Source organism: Odontesthes bonariensis, chromosome 14 (genome assembly GCF_027942865.1).
Source record: "Odontesthes bonariensis isolate fOdoBon6 chromosome 14, fOdoBon6.hap1, whole genome shotgun sequence".
Classification (NCBI taxonomy): domain Eukaryota; kingdom Metazoa; phylum Chordata; class Actinopteri; order Atheriniformes; family Atherinopsidae; genus Odontesthes; species Odontesthes bonariensis.
Genome location: NC_134519.1, coordinates 6,819,764 through 6,832,996, shown reverse-complemented (window position 1 = coordinate 6,832,996; position 13,233 = coordinate 6,819,764). Strand labels below are relative to the sequence as shown.

At 43.6% G+C, this 13,233-nt stretch overlaps 1 protein-coding gene across 1 annotated transcript; it reads left to right on the top strand.

Moving 5' to 3' along the window:
* Positions 1–3,420: 3,420 nt before the first annotated feature.
* On the top strand, positions 3,421–5,279 carry LOC142398211 (tripartite motif-containing protein 16-like). The gene has a single exon (XM_075482173.1). It carries the CDS (start codon positions 3,486–3,488, stop codon positions 5,160–5,162), a length of 1,677 nt encoding a protein of 558 aa, XP_075338288.1. The 5' UTR covers positions 3,421–3,485; the 3' UTR covers positions 5,163–5,279.
* The last annotated feature ends 7,954 nt before the right edge of the window (positions 5,280–13,233 follow it).

Below are 13,233 nucleotides of genomic sequence, written 5' to 3'. Positions count from 1 at the left end.
TAAAGTAATCCAAAAAGTTACACTACAATTACATTTTAAACAAGGTAACTTGTAACTGTAACGGATTACATTTTTAAAGTAACTTACCCAACACTGCTCTAGGTACAGGCTCAGGTTAAACAGGTGCTGGAACACCACAGACAGCTGGCTGGCACAGGTCCTCAGAACTCTGGGGCTGATGCCATCAGGTCCTGCAGCCTCGCCCAGGTGGAGTCTCTCCAGCTGTCTCTTCACCTGGCCACTACTCACAGTCAGGCGGGGGAGGGGCATCCTTTGTATCTTGTAGGGCAATCAACATATTGAAAGAATGTTGGCAGAGTTGAGTCCAGATTTGCGTGATTAAAGTCACCATTTATACTCACAAACGCATTTGGATGTTGCGTTTGGAGTTTGGAAACAGTGGAGAGGATGACGTCACTAGCAGCCTCGGCATCAGCTGATGGAGGGATGTAAACAGTGACAATAATGGCGGAGGAGAACTCGCGGGGCAAATAGAACGGACGTAATCTCACAGCTAACAGTTCAATGTCCGGGGTGCAGAGATGTTCCTTCACGGTAACATGACCAGGATTACACCACTCATTCACGTACAGTGCAATCCCTGCTCCCTTCTTCTTACCGCTCAGTACAACGTCCCTGTCCGCCCGTACGGTCGTGAAGCCGGGGAGAGCTGCGCTGTGGTCCGGGACGTGCAGCCATGTCTCCGTAAAGCACATGATACTGCACTCCCGGTATTCCTGCTGGGTCTTTATCAGCGCGCCGAGCTCGTCCATTTTATTCCCCACTGACCTCACGTTGCCTATTATTGTTGCTAGAACTGCAGGCTTAAATCTCCTCTTCCTGGTTCTCCGCCAGACTCCAGCTCTGCAGCCCCAGCGTCTCCTCTGCAGCTCCTTCGGGATGTCCGTCCTCGCTCTGGGCAGGGCAGGTTAGGGCATGGCAACATACATACATACATACATACTGTGATATCTCGAGAGGCAAGTTAACAGTAGGGCAGTTCAAATAGTGCGAGGACACCAGTTTTCAAATAGATTCCAAGGTTTAATTGTGTACTTGGGGAAGTTTAACAAAGGGTATCAAATTTCATAACTTAAAACAAAGGTCTTCTTTGTAAACGTTCAACATAAATCTTGGACCGTGGCTCTTCAAAGGAGAACTTAAATGAATCTTCTTCAAACCAAAAGTCTTTTCAACAGAAATCTTCACTTGCTCAGTCCCTGGCAGTGTTCAACAAAGTCACTCACACGTATTTCCAGGTAAGTTTCCAGGTAAGTAATTCCCAGGCATTCCACCGTGGAAGAAATAGTCCATAAGAGTTTCCACAGTGAAAGGAACCGTCCACAAGCAAATCTCTTCCCAATAGTAGCTCCACTCTGAGATAGTCCAACACTGAGCTCTCCCCTGTGTTCTTCATGCCCAGTCTGTATCCCGTCTTCCCATTGTCAGTTTGTGCTGCTCAAGCAATCATCAGCCCTTAGTAGCCTCAGCTGTGTTGAGATGCCTTGTGGAGAGGGGTGCAGTTCTCAACTCCACCACCAGATGGAGCCATGGCGAGTTGTGGTTGGAGCCATCTCGCTGGAACGTAGCACCCATCCACGATGCAGCCTCTCGTGACATCACAATATTGATAACTATTAACTCAGAATTGGTGAAAAGAGGCAGAGGAGAACTATTTAGATCAGCTACATTGTTGAAGTCATGTTAATATGATCTCTAAAATAATAAAGGCTAACCTTTACTGCTTTAAGATGATAACCGGCTGTTTGACATCTGACTGTCTGGCCTTGCTGTTAAATCCTGATAGTTTATCCTATGTCACATGGTCTCACTGTCTGATCTCAGTCCTGCTTCAGGTGAAAGTCTCAATTTGTAGAACATTTGTTTTGTTCTGACAGCTTTTCAATCAAAGGAGGAAATATTCTGAACGCTCTGCTTGTGTAAATCTTATTTCAGCAACAACTTGTGTGAATGTCTTGTTTTAAACATTGTGTTCTTCCTGGATTTATTTTGGACATTTCATTGCTTCTTATCTCTTCACTGTGATTCTTGCATTGAAAAGCTGTTTTCAGTTTATAAGTACTTTGGTATCTCTCCCAATCATATTCATGTTAAAATAAATATGAGGTAATAATAATTGCTCTAGCACAAAACTAAACATCCATTATCATTGTAAACTCATCAACTAAATAACTATATGTAGTTCTGGTGCTCTTAAAGTACCGGCCAATGATCACTCAGAGTCTGTAGATAAACGTATTGTTTGGACTGTCCTTGCTCTCAGGCTGAATGAGAGAAGAAGGAAGCAGGGTTGAGATGAGACAATCTTAGGGTGATAGTATTTTATGACAAAGAGAACAACTAATAAATTTAAATTGGGAACATTATGGAGCAGCTTGGAGGTTATCAGTTCTCTGAAAAGGTGTTTGGAGCTTTTAATCTGTGTGAGTCATGATTTACTGTGATGCTGATCTTTAGTTAGAAACTTTGTTCTCAGGCCAAGCCTCCAACTGTGTTGATCTTTTTTTATCAGTGGTGTCAACGTTGATGCTGAAAAAAAAAAAAAAATTCTGTCAATGAACTTTGGGATCAAATATACCAAAAAAATCTTCCAAAGATATTTTCTGTCTAATCTTCCAAAGTTATCTAACCCTTTGTCCTCTCAGTTATATTCACAGTTATCATGGAAAATATGTTTAAACAAAGACATGAACCTTTTTTATTTCTCTCTTTTTCTAATTTCTTCGATTATCTATTCCCCCTAAATTTTTTTTATCCTTATGTTTAGGTTAGACTCAAGCTCGTGCTAATGCTATCTTGATATTAGGCCAGGTCCATTTGGATCTTGCCAAATATGCTTTTGACTAGGCTAGGCTAGGCTGATTGTTAGTTTGGAGTTAGATTGATATTAGTTTTATTGCTAATACCATAAATGCTATTTTATTGTTAATTTAGAGCTAGGTTAATGCTCAAACCATTTTGATGTGACTCAAGCTAAAGGTGTTGCCCTAACCTTTGCCCTAACCAGATGCTTCCAATCTAATCTATTCACAATGACCTTTCACCATCCAAATGAGATAACCATGCACATCACAGCTCTGTCAATTCTAACCCTGCACTGATAACACAGCTGAGGCAGGACACGTTCTTCTTCTGTAACAGCTAAACTGCTGCTTCCTGATGTTTTACTGACGTGTCTTTCGCCGTGGCTCTATGGGGAGTGTTGTAAATCATACGTAACACACCCTGCGTCTCTGTAGAAAAGCTTTTAGGCCTTCCTGTTAGATATTTCTTTGTTCCCGCCCCTCCACAGATCTCTTTGCATAAGGATGGGCGTGAGCGACATGGTGCAACACGCAGCTGCTGTTAAGCCTCATTTCCTGGTTCGTGTGAGTATCAGCAGAGATCTGTTACCCTTCAGAGCACACAGACCGTTTCTGTTCAGGAAAAGTGAAACTATTTGACAGTTACTGCGAAGAGGAGAAATGGCGCAGCAGGAAAATCAGCTGGAACAAGTAAAATTCTGCTGTTCGATCTGCCTGGATCTGCTGAAGGATCCGGTGACTATTCCCTGTGGACACAGCTACTGCAGGAACTGTGTTAAAGCCCACTGGGATGGAGAGGATCAGAAGGGAATCCACAGCTGCCCTCAGTGCAGGAAAACGTTCGCACCGAGGCCTGTCCTGGGGAAAAACACCATGTTAGCTGATTTATTAGAAGAGCTGAAGAAGACTGGACTCCAAGCTGCTCCTGCTGATCACTGCTATGCTGGAGCTGAAGATGTGGCCTGTGATTTCTGCTCTGGGAGAAAACTGAAAGCCATCAAGTCCTGTTTATCCTGTCTGGCCTCTTACTGTGAGAATCACCTTCAGCCTCATTATGATGTGGCTCCATTAAGGAAACACAAGCTGGTGGAGCCCTCCAAGAACCTCCAGGAGAACATCTGCTCTGTTCACGATGAGGTGATGAAGATGTTCTGCCGTACCGATCAGAAGTCCATCTGTTATCTCTGCTCTGTGGATGAACATAAAGGCCACGACACAGTGTCAGCTGCAGCAGAAAGGACTGAGAGGCAGAGAGAGCTGGAGGGGAGTCGGCAGCAGATCCAGCAGAGAATCCAGGACGCAGAGAAAGATGTGAAGCTGCTTCAGCAGGAGGTGGAGGCCCTCCATCAGTCTGCTGATAAAACAGAGGAGCACAGCCAGAAGATCTTCACTGAGCTGATCCGTCTCCTCCAGAAAAGAAGCTCTGATGTGAAGCAGCAGATCAGATCCCAGCAGGAAGCTGAAGGGAGTCGAGTCAAAGAGCTTCAGGAGAAGCTGGAGCAGGAGATCACTGAGCTGAAGAGGAAAGATGCTGAGCTGCAGCAGCTCTCACACACAGAGGATCACAGCCAGTTTCTGCTCAACTACCCCTCAGTGGCAGCACTCAGTGAGTCTACACACTCATCCAGCATCAAGATCCGTCCTCTGAGGCACTTTGAGGATGTGACAGCAGCTGTGTCAGAGCTCAGAGATAAACTACAGGACATCCTGAGAGAGGAATGGGCCAACATCTCACTGAGAGTCGCTGAAGTGGATGTTTTACTGTCAGAACCAGAACCAAAGAGCAGAGCTGACTTCTTGAAATATTCATCTGAACTCACACTGGATCCAAACACAGCAAACACACGTCTGTTACTGTCAGAGGGGAACAGAAAAGTGACATTTATGGGACAAGAACTGTCTTATTCTACTCATCCAGACAGATTCACTGGATGGTTTCAGGTCCTGAGTAGAGAGAGTCTGATTGGACGTTGTTACTGGGAGGTGGAGATGAGAGGGGGAGGAGCAGTTATTCTAGCAGTCGCATACAAGAACATCAGCAGAGCAGGAAGTGGGACTAAATGTGGATTTGGTCGTAATGACAAATCTTGGGCATTATATTGTTACCAAAACAGTTATAAATTTTGGTACAACAACATAGAAACCTCCATCTTAGGTCCTCAGGCCTCCAGAGTGGGAGTGTACCTGGATCACAGAGCAGGTATTCTGTCCTTCTACAGCGTCTCTGAAACCATGACTCTCCTCCACAGAGTCCAGACCACATTCACTCAGCCGCTCTGTGCTGGACTTCGAATTGGATGGACTGGATACACAGCTGAGTTGTGTAAAGTGAAATAAATGTGTTTAGTCAGCTTGTTGCTGGGATGTCTCTGCTGTTCTGCTGTTTATTTGCTGCTGTTTCCTGTGTCTGTGCAGCCATGGAGGATATCCCTGCTAATGATGAGTTTGATTCACAGAAATATTTCTCCACATGAAAATCTAAACTTCTCTGAGCTCTAAACATCAGTGGGATCCTTGTGTTGATGTGTCTGTATGTTGTTGTTTCTCTTCCACTTCATGGAGCCAAACAGAGGAATCAGCAGACCTTCCTTTATCACAGATTATTTTCAGATCTCATCACTTTGTAAATGTGAAAATAATTCTGTAGTTACACTTACTTTGATTTGTTTCAGAGATCAAATGTTTTTGCTTTTTTGGAAACTCTCAGTAATGATCTACTTGTTAACCCAGAAACTAAATGTTGTGATTGTGGATGTTTTTCTGTAAATAATAAATTGTGGATTCATCCTGATCATGAATTGTGTTTCTGTGAAAATGGGAGTGAGGCTGTCACCCCACCAGCATCCCTCATGGTGGCAACACACGGCTGCAACAAGTAACTGCTTTGATTCAGAGATGTTTGTTTAAACCCATCTGTGGCTGGAAGAGTTGCTTTGCTTCAGGATCATATTCTGGTTTCACCTGTTTGCTCACAAACGCTTCAAACGTGTTTCTGAATTTTTTCTGAGATGTTGGAAGAAAGTTAGAAAACAAAAAGAACGACGTGAAACCTCAAAGTGATTCAAATCAAACCTAATGTAACAATATGATGTGATGTCGGTCATTACAGGAGATGTAATTTGTACTCACAGTTAGAAGTGGAAGAAGAATTCTTGGACATAAGTTACAGAATCAGAACCACAGAGATTTGGTTTCAGGGAGAAACTGTAGATTTACTTTTGATTTTACTCAAACTACAAAAATATTCACATGGAAACATACATGAATATAAAAAATAGAATAAATTAGTTGGAATGACACTTTGAAATACTTGTGAGTTATGGAATGATTAAAGGTGATGTGTGTGATCTTACATCATATTTGTTTATCTGATTCTGAATGTGGTGCAGTAGAAGTATAAAGTAGCAGAAGATAAAAATACTAAAGTAAATGTCAGGTCAGTGAAACATTGTAATTACGTTCAGTATATTTGGTCACTTTCTGCTGCTGTCAGTGATGGACTTTTCAAAGAAATCTGACTCAGCTCTGATCATTAATGAGAATGTGATGAAGACAGGATGATTTCATCCAGAATAATGTAAAGTTATTGTTGTGGGGCTGAGAACTGATGAACCCTCGTTGTTCTGTTCCACGTATTGTTTAAGGATCGTCACAGATACGAGTTTGGGTGGAGCAGGTCACAGTAAGGTGGAGTTTCCAGCTGACTCCTCAGTTTCAGTCGTGTTTGGAGGCTGCAGATGGAGAAGTAACTGTGCTGTTTGGTCTGCCACTTATTGATACAGTCAAAGTATACAAAAAAAAAAAACATTAACAGTAAGAAGTTCCCTGAAAGCAGCATCAGTGTTACAGGTTGTGAGTCCTGTGAAGAAACTGACACAGTGTTATGTTACACATATTTAAACTTCTCTTTCCTCATGTTGTTGAAGCTGCCAAAGCCTCAGTGAAGCTTTCTCATGTCTCCCTGCAGGTTCAACGCTGAAATCTGAAAACCGACACAAGAGGGCGCCTTCATCCTGCTCACAGGGATGCAGAGGAGGTTAAAGCTCCTGTTCTGTTCATTTACACTGAACTCTGCCTGTGTTCTGGTCACTTTGAAAAAATCAGGACTCCTCTCACTCTGCTGTCCTGGGGTCTCACACTCTATCTTGACAAGCTCAAAATGAATACCGAAATAACTTAAATAAACTTCTCTCACGTCCAAAATGTCTGCTGCAACTGGACAAATTATACTTCAAAATGTAGGTGTTTTTGTCCTCTTTCACCCAATGTCACCGTCATTGTGCTTGGCTCAAAGTTTTCTCTCAAATGACCTCTGAGCGGAGAGAAAAACCACTCAGGCTGCCATTGACGGCCATTACAGCGAGGTCACCTCATCTCCTTATCAAATCAATGTTAAGGCTGTTTTCAAAACTGGCAATAAAAAAATATCGTACATAGGAGCAGAATACAAATTACACCAGTGGCTTCTGCCGTCCCTTCTGGCACTCACGGTTCAAGTATTTTTATAATATGACTCATAGTTTTTGAACAGCGACGGTTTGTTCGACGCACTCATATCAGTATTGAACACCAAGGTCTCCCTGTCAGTTGGAGCCATATTGTGTGTGCTCCTCTCCTCTTACCCACTCAGCTGTCTGCACAGCAACTGATCACACAGCTGATTCTCCTTCTGAGGCCACATCCAAGATGGCTGACCTGTTATAACAGGTTTATGCCAGCCACTGTGTTATGTCTGCTCCCAATACAATATGACCATAACATGACAGCCTCTGTCTCTCAGCGGGCAGTAGCTCCATTGGCACCCATCAAAGTTTCTTCAGAAATTTTTTAGTTTTTCATAATATCTTGGTGATTTACACTGTTGCACTTATTTTCAACACAGTCATCATGTGGTATGAAAACCTGAAAGTCAGAAATAAACTGAAATGATAAAGAATATTCACAAGAGCTTGAATAAGGGCAACTGGACTTCTTCTTGGATCTTTAAGTCGTTTCACCTCTCATCCAAAAGTCTTCTTTAGTCTGAACTAGATGGATCAGCTTATACACAGAGGGTCGTTACAGTCACATGTGTCACTGAACACCCACCAATCTGCATGTCGTTTGTCTTTATCACCTCCGAATTGTCTGCCTGAGTGAGTTTTGGTCACAGAATCCAAGGTGAGAATGATTGTCAAACTGCTTGGGGAGGAGAGACAATAGCCGCTTTCGGACAGACCGTTCTAAGAAAGTAGTTATCAGAACTACCCTCCTCGAATTTCATTCTGATAACTATCCTTCCCCAGCGGAACTGTTTTAGTCTGCATTCGCACACGAGTCGGGACCTGATAGGGACTGATGCGCCGCGCGCAGCCGTCTGCGTCAGTGACGTGTTAGCCGTTAGCCGTTTAGCGCTACATTCAAACACAAAACAAAACGGTAAAAGTAAGGAGAGTAGAAAAATACCACCAAGAAGCTAATATGGAGAGCGGGGAGGCCACCGTGTTTATGGTCTGCATGATGGTGATATTAATCATGGACAATCACATCAGGCGTCTAATATCGAGGCTGGAAGAGCTCACAGAGAGAGTCAGGAGACAATACTTTTTCATTTCATGAAGGAAGAAAGGAGAGCAGAGCGCTGCAGACAAATGAGACCAGTGTAAGTTTAACTTATTAAACACCCGCCGGTTGTGTCTGTGTCTATGAGGAGACATTTCAGCCGTGATAGCATGACATGGGGCGTAGCTACCGACCACCACACACCTCCGTTAGATTAGTTCTATAAGAACTATGAAAAGACCCGACCTCGGAGAAGGAGCTAAATAGTTATAGGAACTAAGGGAGAAAGCCCCGAGTTCCTGTATGTCCGAACACGGGAGAAAACGGCCCCGCGGATTAAAAGGTTATTAGAACTGCCAAAGGTTCCTACAGTCCGAAAGCGGCTAATGCTGCATTGTAGGTGCTGGGAAGGTGAAACCTGAGACCACCTCCTCTGTTCAACGATGTTTTTTCCAGTTTAACATAGATGGCTTCTTTGATTCCTCTCTCAAACTACCTGTCTTCTCTGTCCAGAATGTGGACATTACTGTCCTCAAAAGAGTGTCCGTTCTCCTTGAGATGAAGGTGCACTGCTGAGTCTTGACCTGAAGAGGGGGCTCTCCTGTGTTGGGCCATGCGCTGGTGGAGCTGTTGTTTGGTCTCTCCTATAAAGAGGTCTGCACAGTCTTTGCTGCACTGCATACACAACACCACCCAGTTTGTGTTTGGGTGTTTAATCCTTTGGGTGAAGCAGTCTCTGTCTGAGTTCTTGGGTTTACTGAAATTAGTGGTATGAACTCAGGCCAATGAGGCCTACAAGCCATGAATAATTAAAAAAGAGACTTTAGGTCATATTAATGTATTACGGATTTAAAATAAACTAAAATGTTCTGAGTCAAAGTGACCAGAACACAGGCAGAGTTCAGTGTAAATGAACAGAGCAGGGGCCTCATGTACAAAGCGTGCGTACGCACAAAATAGTGGCGTACGCACCTTTTCACGTCAACGATCAGATGTATCAAGAACGAAAAGAACGTGGAAATGTGCGGTGCTTCACGGCAGCTTCAGCAGCTGTTGATTATTTGGCGAAACTTAGAGGTGATGTTGGGAAACTGTTATAATAAATAAATGTGAAAACGATTAGTCCTCAGACAGTGATGTGCACATTTGAGATAGATGAACAATTAATACACCCATGTGTCTCCATTTACACGAGTGGATATAAAAGCAGCGCAAAGTGGTGCAATGGATACCATTAAAAACAATGGCTGCTTTAAAAGTATTAGAAGACTTTGCAAATGGTGCAATTCGAAGAAAGAGTGTGTTCACTACAACAGAGAGGATTTGCTGGCATATGATGGCGACTGATTACTCATTAGCCGTTTTGAGGGAAATCCTCCTAGAACTGTGCGCAGAGCTGCGGCCGGCGTTGGAGCGCAACACAGCGAGGAGCCATGCGCTGCCTGTGCTCACAGGTGATGTGCACACTGGGGTTCCAACCGGAGCATTCTAGGGGCAGGTGGCCAACCGATTGGGACTGTGCCAGTCTACCCTGAGCCGAGCCATGCCAGCCGCGTGGGACAGAATTATCCGCATCTCAGCCACGCATATCAAATTCCCAACAGGCCAACATAAAAGCTCAATTTGAAGCGAGAGCCGGTTTTGTAATCGGAGCTATCGACTGCGCACACATTGCTATAAAAGCGCCATCACATGATGAATTTGTATGTTAACAGGAAACATTTTCATTCGATCGATGTACAGATCATATGTGATGCGTAAATGCAATTAACCAACATTGTGGCGAGGTGCCGTGGTTCAACGCACGATTCATACATTCTGAGTAACAGCATTGTTGGGAACAAACTTACAAGGTGGCACTGTGTGTTATGGTTGGCTTCTTGGTGAGTAACTTCATTCTTGTAATGGTACTAATATTATTCCCCGTGACGCACATTGAGTATGTGCGCCCCCAATTTCTATCCCGTCTTCACAGCATCATTATTATATTATATATATTAGTCGGTGGTTAAAGTTAGTTTCTTGCTGTTTTTTGCTGTTTAAACTTCAGTTTAAGATCTTTCTAACAAGCCCCTGATCGTCTCTGTGGGCAAATGTTAATAACCCTGTGCGTAAAGTGTGAAATGTCTCAATCAGCCTCACCTTTTCCCCGGCGCACTTCTGCGCGTTACTGTATGAACACGTTGTTGTGAGTTACACAAAAACATCGGTATTTAGCTTGGGGGTAATCAGAGTCACCCACATGAGCTCCCACCACCCCAGACAGAGCAGTGTCACCCATAGTTGCCCCGACTCTCTGTTCAAAATGAGTCGGTCACCCCCCACCCGCCTGTTTTGGCCACACTGCAGCGGTGGGCAGCCAGTCTCCGCTTCCCATCCACCTTAATGTCGGACCACTTCTTCTTCACCTCTGCTTGTGAGGCTTCTCAGACCCCACAGCATTGACAGCCTCAGGCTCTCCCACCCACTCCTCTTAGTTTGCTACTTATGCCGGAGGACAGCGCGCCAAACAACACGTTTTAGCAGGCCTTCACTTCAGAAAGTAGCACCAACATCTCGCTTTCCGTGAAGTTCTTCTTTTTTCCCATCTTATTCAGTCTTTTTTCTTTATTTTCTGACCGTACACAGAGGGGAATCGCAGGTGCAGGGCTCATTTAAATATGATTTGAGTATTTAAGGAGGGGCGTGGACAGGGAGGAGTCGGGCGCTCCGACATGTGCGCTCAATTCCACGTTGATTGGGATGTACAAACGAAATGTGCTTGGATTAATGCGTGTGCACAGATTCGTACATCCGACGTCGGAGGTCATTTGGGTTTGAGCGTACGCTGTGTTTCAGTAGGAAATCCACGCAAGTCTTTGTACATGAGGCCTTGCTCTCCTCCCAGCAGGTATTACCACAGCCGTCCAACTTCCAGGACAGACTCCAGTCTGAGGGGAAGCCCTTGTTGGCCAGACACATGAGGGTGGCATTTCCCTGCTTCAGCTCCTTTATGGAGGGGGGCAACAGTGTCAGGGTGGGACGGACATCACCTAGGAGACACCAGTCAGCTTAGAGAACAGGAACCACACACTTGTCCAAAGAACAGCAGACACTTGGACATCTCTACTGTCAGAGCTGATTTTCTCCTTTAAGAAGTTTCTGTCAGGTTCTGCTCCACCAGTCACTGACTAACACATTGTTTCACTTCCCTTTAAGAAACCTCTGATGCACATCAGCACAGAGAGAATTATCACACAGTTTGATCTGAAATATGTAAAACTGTACGGGAAATTTAAAACAGCAGATGTCTGCAAATTTAGAAAGTAAGTTTTGCTTTAGTTCCAGTTCAGAAAAGCATCTCACTCACATTAAACATTCTACATATGGAGCATAAATATTGATTAGTATTACCTATGGTAGATACTCCGGACCGTTTCACAGGAGGTAGAATTCTCGGCAAAGTTTACCGACATACTCCGCTATCTTTACTGACATGGCGCGTTCGGACGGGACTAGATTTCCCGGTTATTATTACTTTACCCCAGGTCCCCCCATTAAACTAGTCCCGTCCGAATAGGGCTTTAGACAAACAACTCACCAAAACTTTTTGCTTTTTGTGGAATTTTAGTTTAAATGAAAACTGAAGATCAGACAGAGCAACAAATGTCTATGATAAGGATAGACATACCTCCCTTCAGTCATTATATAAGTAAAAGGAATCCACTCTCTTATAAAATGATGAAGTAATTGTGAAGGAGAATTTTCAAATAAGGTGAAACAAAAAAAAATTTAGGAGAACTCACTGCAGATTAAGTAATTGTTCCACAGAGCAAGAAGTAGCTGTTTCTCAACCAAGGCTAGAAAATTTAAAAGTTGCATCACTTTCTGACTTAAAATTCATCATGTTCTTCCATTTTGCATCACATGTTACTGTCATACATGGTCCAACAAATGTTTATCTACTATATTCTTGATTCTTCAGAAACATTCAGTTCTTATGGTTGTCTTTTTATGACATTTTTATGATGTGAAACTTTTTTACCATTGTGTTATATTTCTGTTAATTAATCCTGAACACGAGATTTTAACTGCCCAACAGTTTGCTGTTGTCTGATTCTCTCTTTCATGAGCCAGATCATTTCGACAGGAGTCAGATCTGGACTGCAGGCAGGCCAGTTAAACACAAACTGTGTAAGTCACTGTGAACGAGGTCTTGCATTGTCCTGCTGATATCATTTCATTCATCTTGATGATGAACTATTTGTTTCTCCAAAACTGCAATATAAACTTCCACTTATAAACAAGTGTGTTTATCTATTGATAAACAGCATCATCAGAGTTCCAACTCCCTGTTGGAGACAGTCAGAGCATTTCCATAGAGAGCCACTTTGCATCAGCAGCACCATGCTCCAGTGCTCTGGCAGAGTTTATAGTCCTGAGAGTTGAACACTGGATGACTGACAGCTGACCTTCATGACACCAGAAGCCACAGAAATCCTCCTCATCAGAAACATGACTTTGATCTGCGTCCTCATCTGGACTCTCCTCTGCTGCTGCTTCACAGGTAAAGTCCAGAGAATCAAACTCCTCTCCTCTATGAACATCCGTCCCTCTGAAATGAAGCCGACAAAAGCATGAAGCTGCTTTATGTTTTTGTCTCTGTATCCTCAGAGTCCAGAGGTCAGGTCACAGTGACTCAGCCTGGAGCAGTGAGCTCTGCTGTGGGAGGCTCCGTCACCATCACATGTAAAACCAGTCAGGATGTTTATGTTTGGAGTGGCTACCACCGTTTAGCCTGGTACCAACAGAGAGATGGAGAAACTCCCAAACTGCTCATTTCCTCTGCTAGCTACAGAGCATCAGGGATTTCAGAACGTTTTACAGG

Coding starts and splice junctions, on each gene's coding strand:
- LOC142398211 (XM_075482173.1), top strand. CDS start 3,486: ATGGCGCAGCAGGAAAATCAGCTGGAACAAGTAAAATTCTGCTGTTCG.